Source organism: Phocoena phocoena, chromosome 16 (assembly GCF_963924675.1).
Source record: "Phocoena phocoena chromosome 16, mPhoPho1.1, whole genome shotgun sequence".
Taxonomy (NCBI): domain Eukaryota; kingdom Metazoa; phylum Chordata; class Mammalia; order Artiodactyla; family Phocoenidae; genus Phocoena; species Phocoena phocoena.
This window is the reverse complement of record NC_089234.1, coordinates 15,366,259-15,392,899: the sequence shown is the minus strand read 5'-3', so window position 1 is coordinate 15,392,899 and position 26,641 is coordinate 15,366,259. Positions and strand designations below refer to the sequence as shown.

The 26,641-nt window shown below is 37.4% G+C and overlaps 1 protein-coding gene across 1 annotated transcript in view; it reads left to right on the top strand.

Moving 5' to 3' along the window:
- FHIP2A (FHF complex subunit HOOK interacting protein 2A) overlaps nt 1-25,904 on the top strand; it is a 32,926-nt gene extending 7,022 nt beyond the window's left edge. Inside the window, exons 2-17 of the mRNA XM_065894036.1 lie at nt 474-552; nt 4,885-5,054; nt 6,758-6,862; nt 7,303-7,425; nt 11,909-12,202; nt 12,378-12,574; nt 13,913-14,027; nt 14,617-14,693; nt 14,779-14,971; nt 15,155-15,324; nt 15,706-15,849; nt 16,736-16,826; nt 18,854-18,997; nt 24,696-24,836; nt 25,183-25,286; nt 25,391-25,904. Coding sequence (XP_065750108.1) covers nt 474-552; nt 4,885-5,054; nt 6,758-6,862; nt 7,303-7,425; nt 11,909-12,202; nt 12,378-12,574; nt 13,913-14,027; nt 14,617-14,693; nt 14,779-14,971; nt 15,155-15,324; nt 15,706-15,849; nt 16,736-16,826; nt 18,854-18,997; nt 24,696-24,836; nt 25,183-25,286; nt 25,391-25,496 — 2,253 coding nt within the window. The 3' untranslated portion in view covers nt 25,497-25,904. The remainder of the gene's footprint in view (nt 1-473; nt 553-4,884; nt 5,055-6,757; nt 6,863-7,302; nt 7,426-11,908; nt 12,203-12,377; nt 12,575-13,912; nt 14,028-14,616; nt 14,694-14,778; nt 14,972-15,154; nt 15,325-15,705; nt 15,850-16,735; nt 16,827-18,853; nt 18,998-24,695; nt 24,837-25,182; nt 25,287-25,390) is intronic.
- Nucleotides 25,905-26,641: the final 737 nt, after the last annotated feature.

Sequence of the window (26,641 nt, the reverse complement as noted above, 5' to 3'; positions counted from 1 at the left end):
GAAAATCCAGAACAGTTTTAATCTGATTACAGGGTTGACTTTGGTGACTAATTACATAGCAACCTTTTTGCTGTCTTGCATTTCAAAGTCCTAGGTACAAAGATCCCTGGTTATCGATAATTCCATTTTACTGATACTTTAGTAATAGAATATTGTGTTGTCATGTAACGCTGTTACTTTTGAAGCTATATGTATAGTAACTAGTGTCAGGGGAGGGGAAAAAATACCCAATACTATAATATAATAATAATGTTGATAAATGTGTTTGTCCTCTTTCTTAATAAATCATTTTTACTTTCTTGGATTTGACTCATTTTCTCTTTGATATTGACATAAAGAATCAAATTAAAGCTCACCCCTTATTCTTATGCTGCTTTTGCATCATTAGTAGACAAATACAGAGTTATACTTAATGGGAAACTTTTAATGCCATTTTCTTAATTGCTGTGGTCTTTTTATTTGTGTTTGTGTAGCTTGCACCTTCTCTTCCTTTACAAGAAGATTTTGTTTATCACTGGAAGGCAATTACCCATTACTACATAGAGACTTCGGGTAAGAAACAATGCTAATATTAATTAAAAAGAAAATTTGTGAAATGCTAAAATACATTTCAAACTAGTTTTCAAAATTATTTTATATTAAACTTAAAAACAGTTTATTTTACTTTTAATTACTCTCATAGATTCATTCAAAAGTATATCTGTTGAACACCTACTACGTGTAAGCATTGTTCTAGGCACTGGGAAATATAACAATCAAACAGACAAAAATCTGTCCTAGCAGAGCTTATGTATTGATTGGGAGGAAGCGAACAATAAATAGACAAGTATACATAGTGTGTCAGATGATAAGTGCTAAGGAGAAGATGAAGCAGGCTAAAAGGGATAGAGGTGTGTGTTGGAGAGTGGGGGTCAGGGGCAGATGGCTCTTTAAGATTAGAGAAAGCCTTGTTGCCCCAGGTGACTGCTGAGCTGAAGTCTGAAGGAGGAGGAAGCAAGCCTGGGGGCACCTGGGGGAGAAGTTCCAGGAGAGCGCCCAGCGCACAAACCCTGAAGCTGGAGCGTGCAGCACTTGGCTTGTACTAGGAACCACAAGGAAGTGTGGCTAGAGCAAGTGGACGAGGAGGGAAATGAGAGGAGGTGACAAAAGACAGGTGAGGGTGCAGATTCACACAAGGCCTTGTAAGCCATTGTAAGGGCTTTGGCTTTTACTCTAAGACGGGAAGCCGTCAGAGGGTTTTGAGCGGAGGTGTAACATAATCTGTTTTAAAGGAATCACTTTGGCTTCTGTGAGAAAATTAGATGGGAAGTATGCAGAGGTGAAGCTGGCAGAACAGTTAGGGGACTATTGCAGTGGTCTGAGAGATGGCGGTGGCTCAGACTAGGGTGGAAGCGACTGTCCTCTGGGTATGCTTTGAAGAAAGCTTTGTTGGTGCATTGAATATTGGGTATGAGAGTAAGAGTCATGGATAACTCCGAATGTTGGGGCTTAGGCAGTTGGAAAACTAGGAGGGCCACTCACTGAGGATGGGGAGACTGCTGGAGGAGCAGGTTTGTGAGGCACTGTGGACATGTTTAGTCTGAGACGCCCATTATATATGTGATTGGATATGTCAAGTAGACAGTCAGAAATAGGAATCTGGAATTTAGGGTAGAGGCCTAACCTAGACGTAGGGAATTGAGACTCATCAGCATGTAGTAGGATTTAAAGCCTTGAGACTGGGTGAGATTATCCAGGGTTAGCTAAGGATAGACGGAAGAGGGAAAGTGTTTAGGAACGAAGGCCCTGCAACTCAATGTTTAGAGATTGGGAAAATGAGAATGATAGCAAAGGAGATTTTGCTTTTGCCAGTTCGGTAGCAGACAGCCAAGAGAGAATGGTGTCCTAGAAGCTGGAGGAGGAGAGAAGGATCCAAGTGTCAAATGATGTCACGCTGATGAAGGCTGGGAACCGGTCATTGGATTCAGCCATGAGGAGCTCATTAGTGGTCTTGATAAGAGCTCTCTTAATAGCAAGGAAGAGAGAGGAGACCTGGTTGGAGGAAGTTTCAGAGAAATTGGACAGAGAGCATATAGAGACAGTGTATGAAGACTGCTGTCTTGAGGAGTGTTAGTGGAAAGGGGGGCCGAGAAATGGAGCAGCAGCCACGGGGGAGATGTGGCATTGAGGGGGTTTTAAAGTTTTTGTAAAGATGGAACATACTAGAACGATGTAGTGGAGAAGGACAGGTGGGTACGAGAGTCATATGAGATCATCTCTGAGCCATATCCTTAGATGGCAAGTGGGGTATGGGATCCTAGTGCATTAGTGGAGGCTTAGCCTTCATAGACTTGTGGACAGTTTATCCATAAAATTAAGGCAGAAAGAAGAACATATGGGTGTAAATTCAGGAAAGGGGTAGACATAGTATAGGGAGTCTTTGGAAGTTATTTTCTGGTTGCCTTAATTTTTCTTAGTGACTAGACTGAAGAGTGAATATGGGGAAATGTGAATAAATTAGGTCAAAGGTTGGCAAAATTTTTCTGTGAAGTGTCAGATAGTAAATATTTTAGGCTTTGTAGTCCATGCAGTCTCTGTCGCAACTATTCAATTCTGCCGTTATCGTGCAAAAGCAGCCATCAACAATAAATAAAAGAATGGCATTCTTTTGTTCCAGTACAACTTTATTAAAACAGATGGCAAGCCTGGGTTTGTCCCATGAGCTGAAGTTTGGCAACCTCTGAAGTAAGGAAATAGAGTAGCCTTGCTATATAGCACTGTGGGCTCCTTTGAGGAATGTATAGGTAAATGCTAGTGGATGTGCAGATTGGACATATGTTTTTTAACTGAAAGGAAACATGAAAAAAAAAAGTTGATATGATAAGCTGATGGGGTCATAGATAATTCTTCTTTAAAAGAAAGGACTTCTTCATATTTGTATAGTAAGTGAAAATCAGACTATCTATATCTATATATACACCTTTAAGTGTAAAATATAATTTCTACCTTAATTTGGATGTTTAGACAGCAGATCTACAGAAAAGCTTTTTGAGAGGAGCTGCCTTTTCAAATGACTATTCTTAGCCCTTGTGAAGTTTTCACCCCTCCATGGTCTTAAGGAAATGCTTTACAGGAAAGCCTGTGAGTTCTTGCTTTAAATGATTTTTTTGCAGTCTCGTAGCAAAAACAAGTGTGTACATTACAATAAAGTATGGGACAAAAAGGTGCATCAGGCACAGAGAGAGAAGGAAGAAGGGAGAAATAGGAGGCAGTGTCTGACCTGGGCTTTAAAGGATGAGCAGTAGGTTTTGAGGTAGATAAGGAGGGCAAAGGCATTTCAGATAGAAGGAATAGCTTATGCAAAGGCACAGGGATCTAAACATGATTTGGGATGAGAGTGGACAGCAGAAACTAGATCTTCTTGAGAGCTAGGATTTTAATCCTGTCAAGTCGAATTTACAGTTTATTTATTTCTCAAAAAAACAGTCTTTTTATTTTTCTCCATAAATAAGTGTAATCAGACCATGCTTAAATATGCATTCTTTCCTGGAATGTTTATATAAAGTCTGCAGTAGAACAGGTGAAAAAACATTTTTAAAAAGCAGATTTCAAATAAAATTACACACTTTTTTATTAGCCCTAGGCTACTCATTTTAGAAGAATATGAAGTAAGACATCATAAGTTAACATTTCTTGAATTCTTACTATGTTCTAAGGCACTGGGCTTTACACAGAGTATTTCGTTGAAATCATACGACAGCACTTCCTGGTGTTGATTAACTCCATTTTATAGATGTTGGTGCTGAGGCTTAAACAGTTTGCCCAGGTCATCCAGCTAAAAGTGACAGAGCCAAGATTTGAATTCAAGTTGTCCAACTCCAGGTCTCATGCTCTTAACAACCGTCCCGTACTATATCAAATTTGGTACATATATGTCCTCCTGGGGAACAAGAGTGACTCTTCTCTTTCCATTGTTTTCTCCATAAGGCTTTAGTATTATCGTTTAGTCTGTGTGTGTGTGTATATATAATACATACATGTGCATATGCACAGACAAAGCTTTAAATCATCAGATACATAGTATACCAGTATTGTGTAGTATAAACTGTAGCAGTACTAAGTAAAGGAGAATAGAGACGTAAGTAGAGACGTAAAAAAGAACTTGTCATTCCCTAATATATTTTGTATTTAGACATTCTATAAAACTTCACATTTTATTGAGAGTAATTTAACCCTTATGTAATAAAGATAAGTTAATAAAACCATGTGTTTTTGATATATAAAAAGTATCCATGAATTTTTATTTTGAAAAATCAATATTTTATAAGAATTCTCCTGAGAAGCAGCCTTTACTTTGGAAGTAGGTATCTGCTAATGAGAGGAGATGTCAGAAATTTTTAATAGAGGGATTTTCTTTGGGGTCCTCATGTTTTCAAATCTGGAGATGAATTGGGGACAGTAAGTGCATTGTTACAAAGCAGTGTAGCAGTGATCAAAAACAGAACCTGTCCTCTCCTCATATCCTACGTTATTCAGCTTAACATTCACGGCCAACCTGTTTCTATATAAAGAGACCTAAAGTTTAGATCTTCTGAACTGGCTAATTGAAAAAAAATTTTTTTAATTGTAAGTGGGTACAAAATTCTGATGTTACTTATATGTTTTCTGATCGTGTTCCCATTCCCCATATAAATGGCTCCTTTTCTGAATTACTTTGCGTGAATATTAGCTTATAGACTATCTTTCAGAATATAGATTGTTTTTGAATAAGATATAAGCCTCACTTAAGTGTGTGTAGTTCAGATTTTTCTGTTTGAATAGGAACAGGGAAATATAAAGAGTATTTTAGGTGCAAATGTGCAGATAAAAATGTTTGAAAATTTGATGAATGTTTTTATTGTTTAGATGATAAAGCCCCAGTGACAGATACAAATATTCCATCTCATCTGGAACAGATGTTGGTTATCTTGATACAAGAAGAAAGTGAACGGGAATTTGGAGAGACGGGGCCATGTATGGAATATTTACTTCATCACAAGATCTTGGAAACATTATATACCTTAGGGAAAGCTGATGTAAGTTCCTAATCCACGTGACGTTCTTGGGCATGTAATATATGTGTTCATGTCTTAGAGATAAAGAAGCTGCCAAGCACTAAATTTAATTGTAGGGTTGTGTATTAAGTATGGCAGGATTCAAGTCAGTATGTGGAAAAAAAAGAAAATTGTATGGCCTCTGTGAACATGACTTTGCATAGATATAGCGAAGCTCCCAAACGCTCTAGACAACAACTGGTACTCAGGCTGTTTAGAATTACAGTGTAAACGTTTGTGAAAATAAACTCAAGTGCAGACGCTCAGAATCAAAGGAAATGAATAGGAACCCAGTGCAAATTGGGTTACAAAAATAGGAAGTATTTTTCATAATCCTGAAAGAAAATGTCACTGATTATTCTGACATTAACTCTGCTGATGAGTGGAGCCAGTTTCAAGTAAGTCTCTTTGGTGAATCTTCTTCCTCTTTAAAAACTAGGAGGTGATCATCAAGGGGCCTCCCCCAGCTCTAAAAATCTGTGGTTCTGTTCTGTGAATTTCTATAATACATGATGTGAAAATTAAACTAGAAAAACCCCAAACTAATAGACATGTTTAAACACCAGATAGAATTATGAAGTAGTATTGAAGACAGTTTCCTTTTAACTAAATCTGTAATACTCCATTTCATTTCTAGGTTAAATTCATTCTATTTATATTTTCTAGGCAACATGTTTGCTCCCTAACATCCTCCGATTCATTCCCCTCCTGCCTTCTTTTTCCTGTTCTGTGGAGAGAGGGGTTATGCAACATTATACTGAACAAATATTAATTGACTTTTGAGCAAATATTAGTAATTATGCTACTAGGAAATTTAGTTTGATATTGGTGGTTATAAGTATGGTGTTTCACCTGAATAATTGAAGGTCTTTGCTATCTTAAGATATTATTGTGCTTAAGATTATAGCTAATGCTATTTCCAGATAACGTGTCTATGATGATGTTTTGGAAATACTTCTTTTGTGACTATATTTTGAATCTGAGGCAGAATAAGCAGGTTAACTGTAGAACGTATAACCTTGTTAACTCATACTCTCTTAATCTACAACATGAGTAATCGTCAGGTTTACCTACTTTTCAGCAAATATTTAAAACAATTGGCATGTTATCAAAACTTATTTATTAAATATTCATTGCCTATAATAATCATAATGTAAATAATTTTGCAACTAATTTAGAAAAGCGTTGTTAGAATAAATCACAGCAGTTTATACATAGGATTCCTTTATTTACATTGTATGTGTTAGAAGGCTTTATTACTCCTACACATGTATGATGGAAGGTTATTGATTACCTGTCATTAGTGTAAGCGGTAAGATTCTGCCTTTGCTTTGGCTGGGGAGTTTCCTGTTAACCTAGCATTTAGACTATAAACAGGTTGGCATTGCCTGAACCAAACTCCAGTCTCCATGGCACGTTATCACCAGGCTATTTGTAATTACATCGGCCTGTGGTCTCATATGCTACATTATAGTCCCAGATGTGATTTTATTTATACAATATCAGTCAGTAATAATATGATGGAGAATTTTATTCTGATAAAGTCATTAACTGGCTAATTGCATTGATTTTTGAAGGTGGACTATATTCATGTACATTGCCTCTCCTATTTTTTAAGCTTTTGAGTAAGTATGTTTGCGTTGTCTGTTTTTTTCTTGTTTGCTTTTCTTTTCTCCTACCCCTAGTGTCCTCCGGGGATGAAACAGCAGGTTTTGGTGTTCTATACCAAACTTCTGGGGAAAATCCGGCAGCCACTGCTTCCACATATTAACGTGCATAGGCCAGTGCAGGTATTTTGTTCCCTTTACACAAAACTTTTTAGTTTGCTTCTTTTCGTATAGAAATAATTTTATATGGTTTTTCTAAAATAACATGCAAATTAGCAAATACTTGAGCTTTCTTTATGCATGACGATGTATTAAATGCACTTCATGTCTTTATATTTCTCTTTTAAAATTTTATACATTAATTTTACCATTTACTTATTTCCATGACATCTCAAGGAGAGTTTATTATATAACTCCTTAAGTTTTTAGAGTAGCATATTTGAAAGACCTACTACTAGCAAATGTATTTTGATAGAGGTGATTGTAAATAGTGTTCTTTCTGAAAACTGCAAGGTATTTGCATTATTTGAAAATTTTAAATATCCTGAAGGTAAATGAATGGCTGTTTACATGTTTATAAAAAGTAACCTAAGTTTAAACATTTGTTTTAAATTTTTTGACAGAAATTAATTCGACTGTGTGGTGAAGTCCTTGCAACGCCAACAGAAAATGAAGAAATTCAGTTTCTCTGCATTGTGTGTGCAAAGCTGAAACAAGATCCCTACCTGGTTAATTTTTTTCTGGAGGTATGGTATCCTTCTTGTCAACCTTCAAAGTATGTGTGTATTAAAATTATTATGAGAATTGAATTCTGTGAATAATATTAGGAGGAATTACTTCTTTGGGAATCAGATAGCTTGTTTTACTTCCCAGAATTTTCATTTAAGAGCACTGTCTTATTTTAACCTGAAATCTCCTGAGAAAAACGATTCTCAAAGAATGTGATTGAGCCAGATGTATGGGGCGGTATAGGGGCTGGACAAATACAAAGCCAAGGCTTAGTACAGCTTGAAGGGCAAATCAGGGAGAGAGAAGTCACGGGAATTTATAAGCTATCATATTTTCAGCCAGGCTTGCTCAAGTGCAGAGTGTGGGTAACTTGACCTGGGGTAAGGATGGTGTGTGCAGATTTGGACATGATGCGAAGCGTCATGAGTTACCTCCCCACCCTCATGTAGCAGTTGGAATTGCTCTACTATCTTGTACTATCTTTTCATAGCTGTAGTCACCAAATCATAGTTTATGTAAATCAATTGACATTTAGATTTTATTTCCAGTTTTAAATTAGAAAATAACTTTTATGTATTTCCTGCTTTCATTTAATTTTTTTCAGCAGTGAAGTCATTTAGGAATATATTAGAAAAAATGTGTTTTTTTAGTTAAAAAAAAGTTTTTTCTTCTTTTTTTTGTTTTTTCAGATTGAGGTATAAGTTAGGGTACAGTTCAGTCTTTCTGATCCACCATCCTATGAGTTTGACAAACACAGCTGTGTAACCACCAACACAATCAAGATATGCAGTAGCTCCATCATCTTACCATATGTCCTTTCCTGGTCATCCTGTTTCCACCTCTGCCCCAAGCAGTCATTGATCTGTTTTCTGTCCCAAGTTTTCTCTATTCCAGAAAGTCATAAAAATATAATCAGCCTTTTGAGTCTGGCTTTTTTTACTTCATATAATGCATTTGAGAGTCATCCATGAGTTTGGTCCTTTTCATTGCTGAGTAGTATTCCACTGTATGGATGTACCACAGTTGTTTATCCATTCACCAGTTGAAGGACTTATGGGTTGTTTCCAGTTTGGGGCAGTTATGGATGAGGCCACTGTAAACATTCACAGATTTTTGTATAGATTTAGATTTTCATTTCACTTGAGTAAATACCTCAGAGTAGGATTTCCGTATCATGTAGTAAGTGTATATTTGCAAAACTCGTCCCAAGTGGGTTTTTCATTTTGCATCCCATGGACACTGTATGAGAGTTCTGTTGTTCCGTGTTCTTGTCAGAGTGGGTGTTGTCAAGTTTTTTTGTTTTGTTTTTAAAACTTTTAGCCGTTTAATAGATGGGCTCATTTTTAATTCACTTTATTTAATAAGTAATTCAGGATCTTATTCTGCACTCTTATTGGAGGTAGGTAAGCAATGAAGCTGCAAAATTGCATAAATTTAAATCTATGAATGCCTGATTTTCATGGTATGCATCATATTTTGAAAGTTTGCTTCAACAGGGCTGGAATAGCCTTATGATATAAATGTACCAAATATCTTGATTTGGCTAAGTGTGAGATTTTTCTTCTCAAAGTTTTTTACTAAAGTTTTCTTAGATACCTAAGTTACTTTATTTTTTTTAAAATTTTCATTTATTATATTTTGGCTGCGTTGGGTCTTCATCACTGCGTGCGGTCTTTCTCTAGTAGTGGCAAGCGGGGGCTACTCTTCGTTGTGGTACGCGGGCTTCTCATCGTGGTGGCTTCTCTTGTTGTGGAGCACAGGCTCTAGGCATGTGGGTGTCAGTAGTTATGGCACGCGGGCTCTAGAGTGCAGCCTCAACGGTTGCGGTGCACAGGCTTAGTTGCTTTTGTGGCATGTGGGATCCTCCCGGACCAGGGCTCCAACCCGTGTCCCCCGCATTGGCAGGCGGATTCTTAACCACTGAGCCACCAAGGAAGTCCTGATACCTAAGTTACTTTAGATGCAGTAGATTTTTTTCCAAGCTCATAAGCATTAAGGAGTTTTTCTCAGAATCTCCGAAACTTGTTTCAGAAGTACACAGCCATAGATCAGAAGCAGAGAAAATTTGCAAGCATATGTATGCCTGCCTGTTTTCAGAGGAACATTTACATTTAGACCTCAACACCAAGAACACCTTTCTGATAGTGTTGTGACTGCTGTAATGCAGCATGTTTATAGCACATACTTCTCCAAAGCACGAGGTGGTAGGTATCTCCATTTTCTGAACTGATCGGACTACTAATACGCTTTTAATGGCAGTTATTACAGTCTCCCTAGCATTAGAGTTATTTATATGCATTTTATTTTTTCTTCCTGGTCAGTAAGCTCCTTGAGGACAGGGACTCTATCTCATTAATCTTTCGGTCCCCACAGCTTCTCTGGTATCTAGCACAATGCATAGTAACTTTAATTAACTCTTATTGAATGAATGAATCTTTAGAGAAATGCAGCTTTATTACTGGTAAGTAACAGTAATAGAAGTACTTTGCAGTTCTTGAGCATGTATCCCCTGAAATCTAATCTCTCTGTTCATTTATATCAGCTAATAGACACATTTGCTGTGAATTAAGTGCAGATAGTAGATAAGTTAGAAACATTTTTGCCCTAAAGGAGTTTGTAGTCTGGTGATGAGGGTAAGACTAATGTTCAGATACTGTAATCTAAGGTAGAGTAAGGTGAGTATCATAAGAAAGATACCCCCTAATGCCCCCTAAATGTTCACAGGATGAAGAGATTACATCGGCCCTGGTCATTAGGACAGGCGGCATGGAAGCGGTTGTCTTTGAAATGAGCCTTGACAGTTGTTTAGATAGGAAAGGGTGAGCATAAGTAAAGGAGTGAAGATATGAAAGTCTGCGGTGTGTTCACATAGTTTAATTAGGCCATGTGGTAAGAAAAGGGCCTAGACAGATAGGTTGGAATTGTCAGAGGCTTTGAATGGCAGGATGAAGAGTTTGTACTTGCTTGCAGAGCTTTTTCAAAATGCAGATTCCTTGGAGGTTCCACCTCCAGATATTCTCATTCTGCAGGTCTAGGTGAGACCCAGGAATCTGCATTTTTATCAAGCCCCACAGAAGACCACAAGGCCGACAGTCCTGAGTCACACTTTGAGGAACACTAGGGAGTGAGTGCTGTTCTAGGGTTATTCTTCCTCTTGCCATTCTTATCCCAGATGCCACTCCCAACAATAGTATTAACATTTTAGGCGGAATAAAATATTTTACATTCATAGAGACTATGATATGGAATTGACTTTATAGGAAATACGGAAGTTGTTTGGGATATTCATGGAGTTCCTCAGCATTGTTTTCTTTTAATATATGTGCTCTGAGCTCAGTTTCTCAAGAAGATTGGTCTAAACTCTACTTTTAATAGTAATAAAAGTGATTTATAATAACTGTCATACAATTTTGGAAGTAGAACTTTGAGTTCATTCAGCATTTAATGCACTTCTGTGATGGGTGCAACACTCTGATAGGCCCTGCAGAGAAGCGGGTTTATGATGAATTCTAACTTGTGAGAGTGATTTGACTTTTGCTCTTATGTTTAAATGCAAAGCAAGATACTTTTACCTGGAAACTAAAGATTTGCTTCAGTTTAGCTTCTTTTTGTGTTTGGGTGTATGTGGTGGGGGGAAGGGTCACAATATTTCAAGCAAATCTTAGTGTTATCCTCAAAAACACAAGTAAGAATGCCCTCAGAGTGTTGATTTATATTTACAGAGCAGAAGTATAAGGAAAAAACAGAAAAATCTTCTTAGAAAACTGGTTTTAGAAGAGTCAACATTGGGGCAATGGATTTTTAGTAGCCCAGTGATTAGAAAACAGTTAACTGCAATTGAAACTTCTTGAATCTTTTTTTCCCTCACTAACATCAGTTGTTTTCAGTAGTAGTCAAATAGTTATCGCTAATGTTGTTCATTGTTTATCGTCGGTGTAAAACAGTTTGTAGATCGTGTTCTGAAGAGTATCAGAAATGCCTATGTAATTTTTTTTTTAACATCTTTATTGGGGTATAATTGCTTTACACTGGTGTGTTAGTTTCTGCTGTACAACAAAGTGAATCAGCTATACATATACATATATCCCCGTAGCCCCTCCCTCTTGCGTCTCCCTCCCTCCCACCCTCCCTATCCCACCCCTCTAGGTGGTCACAAAGCACCGAGCTGATCTCCCTGTGCTATGAGGCTGCTTCCCACTAGCTATCTATTTTACGTTTGGTAATGTGTATATGTCCATGCCACTCTCTCACTTCGTCCCGGCCTCCCCTTCCCCCTCCCCACGTCCTCAAGTCCATTCTCTATGTCTGAAACACCTGTGTAATTTTAAAATATCTAAAACACAGTTTGTTTAAGTCTGGGTGTTTTCATTTGTCACAACACGTATCCATTGCTACAGTGGCTAGATATTGAATGTTAATTATAGAAAAACTCATTAAAATATGATTTCTGTTACATGAGGCTTTTGCCGTGAATCTTACAAAACATGTATTCCTTTTCAGAACAAGTTTAAATCACTGGCTTCTAAAGGAGCACCAAATGCAACTTCAGAAGATGTATTAAAAGGTCAAGATTCCTTGTCAACAGATACAGGACAGTCCTGTCGGCCAGAGGAGCCGTCTGGTGCTTCTGGAATGGAGCACACAGAGTTAGAAGACGAGCCTCGTGCTCAGATGGATGATCTGTCCACAGGCTTGGACAACCTCAGCATCGCTGCACTGCCAGAGGCCACAGTTGTTCGTCCAAACCAGGATTACAACTTAGTGAATTCTTTGTTAAATCTTACTAGAAGTCCTGTGAGTCATCTGCTTTACCTTTTTTCCCTCTAACATAATCTCAGTTATTTGCATAGAGAAAAAAATCTATTTTCATTTTGGTGTAAAACTTTAAATCCGTTTAAGTTGAATTTTTCCAAACACACTGATGTATGTCTAATTCAAGCATTGAAGAGGTATGTGTCTTTCCCCTCAGGATGGCCGAATAGCTGTGAAAGCCTGCGAGGGCTTGATGCTGTTAGTGAGTTTGCCAGAGCCAGCGGCCGTCAAGTGCCTCACGCAGAGCACCTGCTTGTGCGAACTGCTCACAGACAGGCTGGCCTCCCTGTACAAGGCCCTACCTCAGTCAGTGGACCCCTTGGATATTGAAACAGTGGAAGCAATTAACTGGGGGTAAGAGCTGCTATTTCTGTTTTCCCATAAAAGTGACTTCTTAAACCTACGCTTTTAAATCCATTTCCATTTTGCAATGATAGAAATCTTTAGTTTTGAAAAATACAGCATTGCTAGTGAACATTAAACAAGATTGTGTTTTGAGGCTTGTTTTAAAATTTGTTATCAGGAATGAATTGGCGTGGGAACAGTCCATCTGTTACATAGTTAAGCTATTTTCCCTCTGTTAATAGTGATCAATTATGACCTTAACTGTGTTAAGATCAATAACTTTATCTGACTATATATATATTTTTTTTTTTTTTTTAATTTTTTTTTTGCGGTACGCGGGCCTCTCACTGCTGTGGCCTTTCCCGCTGCGGAGCACAGGCTCCGGATGCGCAGGCTCAGCGGCCATGGCTCATAGGCCCAGCCGCTCCGTGCCATGTGGGATCCTCCCGGACCGGGGCACGAACCCGTGTCCCCTGCATCGGCAGACGGACTCTCAACCACTGCGCCACCAGGGAAGCCCATCTGACTATATTTTTTAAAAAACAAAAAACCCTGAGAGAAGGGATCTTCTCTTTTATAAATCAGCTCCACTGCCCCTGGGGCAGTCTCATGGTTCATGGCCTGCCTGTGTGGAACCTTGCCTCCTACCTCTTTGTTTCACCCCTTCCCCCTAGCTTTTAGGGCTCCCCCCTTGATTCTCATATGAAAATATGATTACTGAGGAACATTTATAAGTTATTAAAAACTGTAAAGCAGCATAAATAAAATTACCCATAATCCCACCACCTGTAAGCAGTCTGACATTTTGACGTAATAACCTGTTATTGTTTCTCTGTGCATTTTTAACCCTGCTTTGGTTCTTACTTGTTTTTTTCCACCCTGTATTCTGTTAACATCTGCCAGACTCACTTGTTAACTTTACTACTGGGTGGTACTTTAAGGCAGGAAGAGAAGCAAACCATTTATTTCTTCTTGCAGTTCCTTCTTTATGTTTCTTTCCTTCCATCCTAGTGGCTGAGAACCTCCGACTTTTCATTTCTGTTACTTGGTCAAATTTATGGTGGAAATATGAGGACCTATCTCAATAGTTTTTCTGCTGCAGCTCCATTCTGCTTCAGTCTCTCTCCACTTAATGAGTGAAAATTATTCACAACTTTCATTTAAAAGGTTTTCTCTTATCTGTGGCTTTTATTTATAAAACCCTCTTCTGATTGACATCCAGCGTCGCCTGTGTAAATGTATCATATACTGTGTGTTCATTCACATGCCTTCATCTCCCCTTTTGTACTGAACTGGATTAGTGCTTTCGGATAACTTTGGACTTCAAATTTCTTCTGTGTCCTATAGCTTGGACTCATATAGTCATAAAGAAGATGCTTCCGCATTTCCAGGAAAACGAGCCTTAATTTCATTTCTCTCCTGGTTTGATTATTGTGATCAACTCATAAAGGAAGCACAAAAGGTTTGAATATTTGTTGTTTTTTACTGATAACTTAAAACTGTAAATATCAACTAAGTAAAATTTGGATCCTCAATTTATATTTTTGAATACGTCTTAATTGTCTTAGGATAGCACAGTTAAATAAATAAAATGATATAAACCCCAAAAAAGTGTATATATACGTCTGTGTGTGCATGTGTGTGTGTGTGTGTGTGTGTGTGTGTGTGTGTGTGTGTGTGTGTATTACAGCTCTGGAATAAATCGAAGTTCAAGTTCTGCCCATATGTTTCTTTAAGTATTATAGCATAACCCTTCACAAGGTAACATTGGCCTCCCTCCATTTCTCCTCTTTGGGGAGATGTTAATACAATAAGTGACTGGGATAATATTTTTATCCTGTTTGTCTTTGTTCTTGGAAATTTAGATAACATGTAAAGGACCCAATAGCTAATGTCTAATCTAGGTTTATATGCCATCAACAAGATGGTCAGTAGGCAAGTTTTTTTTTCACATTAATTCAGATGGAGAGTGCAAACTGGCTTAGCTGATGTTATAAATTAATCTCTTTCCCATTTTAAAAAAAGATAATGATACTTAAACTATGTTCTAGACTGCTGCTGTCGCTCTTGCCAAAGCTGTTCATGAAAGATTTTTTATTGGTGTTATGGAACCTCAATTAATGCAAACGTGAGTGGCCTCTTTACTTAAAAAAAAAAAAAAATCACTGTGTTCATGTTATTTTTGCCCACTAATTACGTGTTTGTTTTGCCAGTTCTGAGATGGGGATTCTGACATCAACTGCTCTGCTTCATCGCATTGTTCGGCAAGTAACCTCTGACATTTTGCTTCAAGAAATGGTGTTTTTCATCCTTGGAGAACAGAGGGAACCAGAAACTCTGGCAGAAATCAGCAGACATCCTTTAAGACATAGGTTAATTGAACATTGTGATCACATATCTGATGAGGTAAGCTATGTAAGGGTTTAGAATTGGACTTAGATTCTTTGACATACTGACTTTGATGTACTTGTGATGTTTTGAATATAGCCTCTTTTTTTATGTGGCTTTTTATTTTGAAAATTGCAAGCGTGAAGAAGAATAGTTCGTTTAAACTATTTTTCAGTTACTCTTTATCATTTTGGGTTTCAGATAAGCATAATGACATTAAGAATGTTTGAACATCTTTTGCAAAAACCCAATGAGCACATTCTTTACAACTTGGTCCTAAGAAATCTTGAAGAAAGAAACTATACAGAATATAAACCTGTGTGCCCAGAAGATAAAGATGTAGTGGAGAATGGGTTAATAGCAGGAGCAGTGTAAGTTTCTGTCCAACTCTGTGAGTTCAGCATTTCATATAGAATCATAATTTTCTCCCCTCTTATTTCCCTTCCTTATTCTTAAAAAAAATACCTCTAACAGTTTAAAAGTTTTTTAAAGATAAAATTTAGATGTCCTGATTTTATTGTCCCTTTAAATTACAAGTGGCAGTATATAGTCATTAAACCTAACAAAATCATTATAGCCTTGAGTTTGATGTTAGTATAAAATGTTAATTTCTCTAAGAAATATAAATACATTCATTCCTTAATTCTTGTATTAGCAAAATCATGTAATGTTTTCTAAGAACATAGCAGAGAATCTTTTGGTTTAGAAACTATAATAAAATTTTTTTTTATACATCGTTAAATTAAACTTAGAGATCTGGAAGAAGATCCTTTGTTTACTGACATTTCACCAGATAACACTTTGTCAAACCAAGAGTGGCTTAGTTCTTCACCTCCTGCTTCTCCAGACCACCCCAAAAATGATGGGAAAACTGAAGTCCATAAAATTGTAAATAGGTGAGTTGCTATATTAATTTGACTTACATCTCTTTTACTTATTTTTATAACAATGTAATACCTCTGCTCCTTGATCATTATAGAGATATGTTATGAATTCAGTCTTCCCTTCTTTAAAATCTTTAATGTCAGCTTTTTGAAATGCTTATGTAGCTAGTGACGGCCTAGGGGCAACGATCCATACAAAAGAGAAAAGCTCCAGCGTAGTAGTGGTTAAATAAATCTTCAAGGTCCTCTACTTATTTTTAATGTAAAATATTTTAAGTAATTCCCAGTTGGAACAGCACTGAGAATTTCCAGTTTGGCAAATTGAACTTATTAGCCGTGTACTCACATATGTTAAGCCGAGGGCTATTCCTTTTTTTTTTTTTTCTTTTTTAGCGTTTTTATGTTGTTGTTTCTTTTTAAGTGCCCTTTCCCGGCAATTTTCTTCTTTTCCTTCCTTTGCAATCCTGTCGCTGATTATGCCTGGTGCTGGGAGGTGACTTTAGAGAAGACTGCATGTGGTGTAAGATGCACGGTTTAGGGTGCATGAAAATCGAAGGTTCAGTTACTTAAAAGCCAGGTTCCTGAGACTAACAAATTTCACGGCAATCAATCATTGTCCTGTAATGTAAAAAGAGTCAAGTCTTCTTGTGCTTGATTCTACTCTTAGTGGAATGAGTAATTTTTAAATAAAACCTTTAAAATAATGACAGTATTTAATCAGTGAATTGTAGTGCTGATTCAAGATTAAGTACTTACGAATATACAATTTTACTTTTCAAGTTTCCATTTGCATTAATACTTGGCTAAACTGAAGATATTGCTAGGTATTTTAACACATATAGAGATGTTGAATTGGGAGAGTATTCGTATTATTGATTATGGCATTTTTTCATTTAAGTTTTCTCTGTCTGGTACCGGATGAAGCAAAATCATCCTACCATGTTGAGGGCACTGGATATGACACCTACCTCCGAGATGCTCATAGGCAGGTAAGAGAAGTAACTAGTTTTTGACACGCAGTCTAATAAGAATGCACACACATTGTCACATTGCCCACAGTCGTTTCTCCAAAGGTTTCCCTTTCTCTGCAAGACCTGAACTCCACTCTCACCACTTGAACTTTTTGCCAGTGACCTGACTTGGCGTTTCACTAACTGTGTGTCTCTATCTCAAGATTTCTTTATGGTCCCTTCCCCACCACCCCACTCCTTTTCTTCCCTTTCTTCCTGCCCTTGAAATTATATGTCCCCCAAATCCTTTCCCCTGCTAATCTAAAACTTGATTTTTAAATAATTCTACCCACCGCCCACCATGGCCCACAGGCTATATACCCTTTCCTCTTCACTGTTCATACTCATCAGTAATTCACAAGTGCTGGCTCTTCATCCCTTGCATCCCAGCTTTCCACCTCACTGAAAGTACTTTCTCAAAGGTCTCCTCTTAGTTATTAAATTAAATGGCCTTCTCTCAGTCATCTTTCCCCTCTGTAACATTTTACATTTTTACCAAATTCCAAATTTTGAAATGTCTCAAGTCAGAAAAATATACATTTAATTTTCATTTAAATCCTTTGGGTTGAAGTGTGCTCTTATTGATAATTAACTTGCATGCGCTTATCGTTAATTCATGATGCTTTAAGCCTGAATTCAAGTCCACATTACTATGTGAATAACTAGAGTAATGCAAGTACATTCATGTAACAATAAAATAGAGGCAATAAAAGTAGTACCCACCTCAGTAGTACTGATTGGATTTTTAAACTGCTTTGATTCTTTCTGTAATGTTTCATTTCCATATTCTGATTACAGTTATGATTGTTTCAGAAATATTTGACAAGACACAAAAAGAATAGAAAAAATTTACATTTCTAGCTCAGAATTTCAGAAGTGTTAATATAAAAATGCTTTATTAATATTGGGGTGTGGTTTTATAAAGAAAATTTTCTATTGAAAGACAAATAGTTTAAAACTCAAAATCTTGAAGAAGTTTGTTTTTTAATCATTTTTAATATGTTTTTCTTTTAAAAGTTGAAGTTAGTGCTTTGTGTAAGAATATGTTTTAATCTCAGTTAATTTGTAAACTAGAGATGATAAGGTAATTTTGCTTTATTGAATAAGGAAAATCTGAAAAGGGAGAAAATATGGAAGAAAACTATGCTCTAAATTTCTTTTGTTTAAATTCAAGTAAATTACATGTCAGGGAAGCCTTTAAAATTTTCTTTTTATTATAAGAGATATTCTTGTGCTTATAAAAATCCATATTGTGTATCCTGCTGATAAACTGTGTAGTGAGGACCAGTTTCCACTTATTTCCAATCTGTCACTGACCAATGCTTTTGTAAAATATAAAAAAATGAAAAGAAAAAACACAAAATACAAGCCCTGATTATTTTATAGATTGAACAGATGTAAAATTTACTCAGTGAAATTGCAAGAGAAGTTTCTAAACTTGCTCTTAGTTTTTGTACTCGTCTCAAGAGCAGTGGTAGGGAACAGTTTTCGGACGACACTTAGAGCAGCCCTGTTTCCTCCTGGCAGTCATGGCAACGTGCCTGGGTTAAACACATCGTAGCAAAGTCAGGTTTGCCTTCTCAGGTGCTGTGTATCTGTTCCCCTATTTTATATATGATATATATTTTAGAATAGATTTGAAAATGTGGCTAAGACTTGCTTTGCTTTTTAAATACTCGCTAAATCTGTGACAAGAATAAGTAAAAGTTTGAACTCCTCTGAAGGAAAGAGCATAAGCTCAGCAGTGAAAGGGGTACTTTGGTAAAGTTAAAATCTGCCTGCTTTCGCATCAAGGTGCTGGGACTGGTGGTTGTGACCTGACCTTGTGCCTCTCTCCAGTCAGTGTGTTATCTGGGTCATCCTTTTCCCCTCTTCCATGGCACCTCACACTAGCAGACACTTAGCATTCAAGCAGATTTCTATGCCTATTTGGGAAAATTATTTCTATTTAATCTCCATTTGTTTTTGTTCAGTTCTTCTTTAATGATCCAAATATTTCTCCCTAGTTCCGGGACTACTGTGCTGTCTGCTTAAGATGGGAGTGGCCTGGGTCTCCAAAAGCATTGGAAAAGTGCAATTTAGAAGCAGCTTTCTTTGAAGGTCATTTTTTGAAAGTTTTATTTGACAGAATGGGAAGAATTCTTGATCAGGTAATACGTTTTTGTTTGTTTGTTTTAAAATTTATTTATTTATTTTTGGCTGTGTTGGGTCTTCGTTTCTGTGCGAGGGCTTTCTCTAGTTGCGGCAAGCGGGGGCCACGCTTCATCGCAGTGTGCGGGCCTCTCACCGTCGTGGCCTCTCTCGTTGCGGAGCACAGGCTCCAGACGCGCAGGCTCAGCAGTTGTGGCTCACGGACCTAGTTGCTCCGCGGCATGTGGGATCCTCCCGGACCGGGGCACAAACCCGTGTCCCCTGCATCGGCAGGCAGATTCTCAACCACTGTGCCACTAGGGAAGCCTAGTAATAAGTTTTAAAATATTAATTTCCATATTATTTTGTTACCATTCACCATGAGTTCTACTCACATCTTAGTTTACATCTTCAGTCAGGTAGTTTTATTGTTTTCTTTTTCCACTAGATGACTTTTTCATAAAGCTAGATTGCCAACAGCTGGTGGGTTTCTGATGCATTCATTATGTTACAACTTTTATTTGGCCTGACAGCTGTTACAGAGTTGTATGTTGACTTCTCATTGTAGGTCATTGTCTTAATAACCTTAACGCCTTTCGGCGGTGCCGGGAGCGCTTTCTTAGAAAGCCTTGTAGTTAGTACAGATACAGGTAGAGTGAAACTTGTTAGGTTTAATTCAGAAGACCTTAAATGTCATTTCAAATCGAATCTTGAGAGCTCTGGTCTCACTAAAATTATGGGACAGTATCAGATGAACCTGCTTCTTCAGACAAAGAACTTGTGAATGTACTCATTTTCAAATGGGGAGATGCAATTTTAAAAAGGTTAATTTACTTATTCCAAGGTAAATAAAAATCACCATTGGCCGGTAGGTTGCTCTGTCTCTCCCATTGATTGTCAGGAGAACTGAATTTGGGATTATATCAATAGAATCCCTCTCTCCGTCTCTCCTTGACATACAAAGTGACGATAGAGTTTTGAAATGTTTTATGCACTGGGATGGACACTTGAAGTAAAACAATCTGGCATTAAACTTGCCTCAACATGGAAACTGGGTTAGCCAATTTAGAATTAATTTAAAACTGTATATTAAAGTACTTGTTCATTTTAGCATTTTAGTTAAATGTTTATGTGACTGTAGGGAGTAATAAAAGAAATTTACTCCACAAGCAGGCTGTCTTCAATAACCAGAAAGCCAAATAAAGAAATGATAAGAAGTGTTTCACTGGGTTGGACTTCAGTCAGCACTGTTTCTGATAGTAATCAATAAAGACAGAGTAAAGTCCTTTTTTTCTTTTAACCTCCTAACAACATGTGCTGAATTTCTAGTGTTTCATTGTTTGCTGATTGGTTTTTAATACTTAACAACCAAAGTATTTAAATCCAGCTACTGAAGGTATTACGCTGTAATGCATCACGGCTGTGTAAACCTCCCAGGTAATGGGGCTCATCAGTATGTTGTGTTTTTGTGCTGGTTCTCTTGGCATAGTTTGGATCTGATTAAACTAACACAGAAGAGACATTAACAATCAGTATTAAGTCAGTAATCTTTAGAAATTTTGACCGAAAACACTAACAAGGAATCTAAATTTTAAAAAGTAGTTTCTTTTTTTTTCTTGCGGTATGCGGGCCTGTCACTGCTGCGGCCTCTCCCGCCGCGGAGCACAGGCTCCGGACGCGCAGGCCCAGTGGCCACGGCCCACGGGCCCAGCCGCTCCGCGGCATGCGGGATCCTCCCGGACCGGGGCACGAACCTGTGTCCCCTGCATCGGCAGGCAGACTCTCAACCACTGCGCCACCAGGGAAGTCCTAAAAAGTAGTTTCTGAGTTGAGTGGAAAGATCCTCTCTGAATCCTCATCACACTTGAGCATTTTTTGCTGACACAAAAGGATTCTGTCGGAGACAGAATATCCCGAAATGCTTACAGTTCTTTTTCGTTCACCAGATAGCTCTTCACAGGGCAGAATCGATTCATACACAGTGTCTCACTTCTTCTTCCTAGAATCCTGAATGATAGGCAAGACAGTTCCTTGTATTATTGTATAAATGAGGAATCCTTAGTTTCAGTTCACGTGACTTAGTGGGCTGTGGAGCCTAGCCTCAAACCTTCTGTCTTTAAAACCCTTGATTTTCTAAGCCTTTTTGGATAAGGACATTATAATCGGATCTCAGAGAAAATCATGAGTCCTGGTGTGCCTAGTGTGCTTGGTTTAATTTCATTTTCTTTCTTTTCTAAATGTTTTTGCTGAAGGTGATGTTTGCTTGTATTTTCTTAGTACATATATACCCCTAATAGGATCAGGGTAACCAGGCTGGGATTAAACATTACTATGGATAATTAATAAAGTAGCTAATTTCTGCATGTATAATTGAGAAGTTATGACATCAGGTATTCATGACACTATTGTGTTGTCACAATGTTAATTTTTGAAAAATATAGTGTGTTTAGTATTGTTTTTAACCTTAGTGATTTTACAAAGATAGTAAAAACGCAAGTCCATAGCAGAATGTAAAGAATACCAGGGAGAATATAGGGAAGCCCAAGTTCTTGTCCCTGTTCTGACGGTGAAAAATCTGAATTTGGGCAACTAAACTTAGCTGTTTGTCACATTTTCTTATTGTTAAAGTGAAGTTGATATTACTTGATTTGCTTGTAAGAATTATCTGAAAAAAAAGCAATTTAAAATACTTTAAAAAATATAAAATCTTGTTAAATGCAGGTGTTATAAGAAATTTCTGAGAATATCAAGTTGTTGAGATTTTTTAAAATTTGACTTATTTCTTATTATTTTGACCATCTACATACTTGGCCTTTAATAAAAGGGTTGCGACTGAGTTTGCAGGTGACATCCGTATGCTTTTTTTTTTTGGCTGCATTGGGTCTTCATTGCTGCGCGTGGGCTTTCTCCAGTTGTGGCGAGCGGGGGCTCCTCTTGTTGGCAGAGCATGGGCTCTAGGCACACAGGCTCAGTAGTTGTGGCGCACGGGCTTCTAGAGCACAGCCTCAGTAGTTGTGGTGCATGGGCTTAGTTGCTCTGTGGCATGTGGGATCTTCCTGGACCAGGGCTCGAACCCGTGTCCCCTGTGTTGGCAGGCGGATTCTTAACGACTGCGCCACCAGGGAAGTCCGACATCAGTATGCTTTTTTTTTTTTTTTTTTTTAATTTTATTTATTTTTGGCTGCGTTGGGTCTTCGTTGCTGCACGTGGACTTTTCTCTAGTTGCTGTTGTCTTCGTTGTGGTGCTCGGGCTTCTCATTGCGGTGGCTTCTCTTGTAGTGGAGCACGGGCTCTAGGCACGTGGACTTCAGTAGTTGTGGCACACGGGCTTAGTTGCTCCACGGCATGTGGGATCTTCCCGGACCAGGGCTCGCACCCATGTCGCCTGCATTGGCAGGCGGATTCTTAACCACTGGACCACCAGGAAAGCCCTCAGTATGCTTTTAAGTCAAAGTTTATTGTCCCAAAATTCAGATCTTGTATTTAGGGTGAGCTCAATCAAAAATGGGCCAAGTGCACTTTAACGTGTCAGAAAAATCTGGTTAACTTTTATTTCAGGTGAATACTGTATAAAGTACAAATGGGAGGGATTCAAAAGAATAGATACAAACAGGTGCTGTTTGCAACCCTCTAAAAGGCCAGCTTGTTTTAAAGTTACTACTTTAAAGTAGGAGAAAGAGACTAGTGAAGTAAAGACCAGTTCAGAGTATGGTGGAACAGTTTCTATCTAGCTGAAATTTATCTTCATTTTCACAACATTAAAATATAATCTGGGACTTCCCTGGTGGTCCAGTGGTTAAGGCTTTGCCTTCCAGCGCAGGTGGTGCTGGTTTGATCGCTGGTTGGGGAGCTAAGATCCCACATGCCTCCGGGCCAAAAAAATGAAACATAAAACAGAAGCAATATTGTAGCAAATTCAATAAAGACTCTAAAACAAATTTTTTAAAATATAATCTGAATCAGCCTTAAGTTTCTTAAACAACCAAAGATATAGATTCTTGTTCAAAAAAAGCTTAAAACCAAACTAACAAACACCATATAGAGAAAACACAGAGTGTAAGTGGTAATATATAGTTGTTTGAAGCCAAATTTTCTCAATTTATTTAAGTACCTGTAAATGGCAGAATTTAGTGACCTAAAACTCTGAACCATCTGAAATGAAGTCACATACAATACTGTACTTAGGTTGTATTTTAAATGATTTTGTCCACATTTTACCAAATGCATTCTTCTTAAAGATTTTTTTAAATGTTTTCCTTTGTGCCTAAAATACAATTTAATGTGAATTCATTGTTTGTTTTGAACTGAGTCTTGGAGAAGGCTATCCTGTTGCAAATGTTATCAAGTAGGAAAAGATGCCCTTCAGACTACGTTTAATGTGAATCGTATCTCCTTTCATTTATCTTGCTTAAGGCTAGATTGTGAATAAGAGTGACTTAGGGGTACTTTTTCTTCTTTCAGAAAATCTGTGTTCATGTATCTAGGAGTAAGCAAAAAAGACTAAAATTGGACCTTAGCACAGGACTTGAGTTTTTGTTCAAATAACAGTATCTTTGATATCCTCTGGTACGTGCTCAAGCATTTGCTGTCCTTTAAATGTCAAATATTCACTTCTGGATTGGTATTCATTACGGTCAAGGGCTTAAAAGCTGCTCAGTGAATGAGGGTAAAACATTCAGATTCTGTTGTCAATATCAACTTGGTCCTGAATCACTTTTCCCTTGCTCCTGCTGCAGCATCTGTTTCTCACTCATCCAGTCACCTAGGTTCTTTCCAACCTTCTCACTGAAGTCGGTTTTGTTTCAGCCAGTCAGTTGCCTTTGGCTGCTTAGAAGAAGAAAACTGGAAGGGATGAGAGATTTCTGTTGAAAGTTCTAGGCACAATAATAGCAACTCTTTTTGTACATTATGCATTTTGCTTGGATTTTGACACATACTCCGTAAAGCACCTCCAAGCTGCTTCCTACGAAGAATAAACAGATTAAATATTAAAAAACAGAATTCAAGTAAAATTGTGATACATACAAAAAAGTATACACAGATGTCCACAGACATTGTTTTGGAAGAGTTAATGCTGTTGCACAGTAAAGGAGGTGATCCCTGTCTGTAATCATGATTTTGAACCTTCTCGTTCACTTTTGAGGCATATGGTAGTTATTTCCACCCCCAAGTACTTTCATTCTGTTGACAGGGTTCTGTGGTGTATGACTTTGTTGTATACATGCTTTTGGTAATTGGCAGTAGTCGAATAATTTAAGAGACGAGGATTATCATTTCTAAAACTAGACTACTATAAAAGATTTTAATACCTTCCCTTCTATCTTTGGTGTTACATGTAATGTCTTCTATTGTTTGTAATTAATATTACATATGACTCTGGTGAGTTTTGATGACCTCTTGAACTATTTTACTACATAAAACCACCTGCATAAAACAGACATTCTGACTTTGTTATATATTTATTTTATTCTGTATGTTTATGTGCATACCTTTTATTTTAAGTTCTAGGACTGTGATATATGCACTTTGACTAAGGTGGTGCGAGCTAGAGCTAATTTAGTTATAGATATTTTCATTGTAGAAGAGCATGTAGCAGGAGGAATGAGATGGTAGATTTTCCTTTTTCTTAAGAAGACAAATGGAAATGGTAAATTAAGTGCTCAGGTATATACATTATACATAATGTCAAATATCTTTTTGGTTTTTCCTTCTCCGTAGCCATATGATGTCAATTTACAAGTAACATCAGTGTTATCTAGACTTTCTCTCTTCCCTCATCCACACATACACGAGTACCTTTTGGACCCTTATGTGAACCTTGCTTCTGGCTGTAGATCTCTCTTCTCTGTAATCGTCAGGGTGAGTTATCAGTTTTGTTATGTTCTCTAGGATTGATAAATCTGACCAATTAGCATCGTAATATCATTGTGTGTAATTAGTGTCACATAATAAAAAATGTTACATATTTACTGTTTAGAAATAATTATTTTACTACAGAGTGTGGAGAATAAAGATTCATTCTTTTAAGTGGTATATATAACTTCTGTATTTTAAGGTATAGCTATGAGTCCTTTGTCAAAGATTGTTATGTGAATAGTGAAAAGTGACAGTCTTCATTTAGTAATAGGAAATGGAGTATTTTTTTATCCTGAAAATCCCCATGGAGGTGTTTAGGGACTGAGCTCCTTTTGTCCCTGTGACACAGGTTGTTGGAGACCTCATGGTTCGAATCCAGCGTATTCAAGATTTTACTCCCAAGCTTCTATTAGTCAGAAAGCGATTGCTTGGTCTGGAACCTGAAGGCCCTATGTAAGTCAGCGTTTTACATGTTGTTTATCTAAAACTTTTGCCAAAACTTGGTGATCTGCTAATACCCTGCATCGATTGACTGGTTGCCTGCTTTCCCTTCCCAGTATCGAGCACATCACGTTGCTGGAGGGTGTGATTGTGCTGGAAGAGTTCTGTAAGGAGCTGGCGGCCATCGCCTTTGTGAAATACCATGCTGCCTCCACACCATAAACGGCATCTTGCAAGTAACCAAGGGAACAGAACTGTTGTATGCATTTCATCAAAAAAGCCTCAGTTCCACCCAGCCACAAGAGGATAAAAAGCCTTTTTAAATGAAGCATTGCTGTAAACTGGACAGAACCATTCAGAACCCACTGAGTGGACGCTCAGTGCAATGTTGTGTGATGTTGACTTTATCGTAATGGTTCTAGATATAAAGTTGCACATCCTTGAGTCCAGGATACAATCAAAGGAACTTCAGGAAATAAGCATTTCTAATGCCTGTGTGAAAAGCTGCAAAATTTCTGATGTCATGACTTTGATGATATTTCTGTTAATTTAACATCCTTTTAGGTAGCAAGGCATTTTGACATTCTCTGGGACTCAAATGCTTATATTCTTTTGGATTAATAAGTAGCAGAAAAAAAACCACCTAATTTTATAACTTTTTAAGGTCAGAATTCTTATCAAACAAAATATTGAAAAAAACTGTAAGTGAGGAAAAAAATACAATTTAGGAACCATCAAATGAATTAATAATAGAAGATAAACATGTGTAGAGCACCATTAACTTTCTTCAGCTTTTCTAAGAATAACAATTTAATATGATAATGAAATTCTTGATTAATATATATATATATTTTTTAAAGAAACCTTCTTTTACTCTCTTGTGCACATAGCCTCGTTAGTGATTGATTTTCATGTATGGGTCCCAGTTTATTTAAACTTTGTCATTTTTGCAACAATGTTGAATATGTGCCCACTGTTGGTAGTGTTTACTAAAATAGTATTTTTTAAGCTAATTAACATGTATTGGGTTGAGACCCTTTTTTTTCTCTCTCTCCCTCCCTCTCTGAAAATTGCTTTATAATTTGATTTTCTTATTGAAATGCATGGTAGCGTGTAGGTGGCAGCAATCAAAATGCCAATGGCCTCCTGAATGTTTACATTTTTTTTTTCCATTTTGTTCAGTCTTTTGTTTTAAATCATTCTGAAGAGATTTTAAAACAAACCAGCAAGTCTGACCTGTTTACATATGAAAGAACTTGGGTAAATTGGTATACGTGTGAATGGGTATGTGTGTAGGAACGTGTGATGTGGGTAGTTGGCAGAGCTGCGCTGTGCACAGCATGCTGGTACTTGATTTACAAAATGGC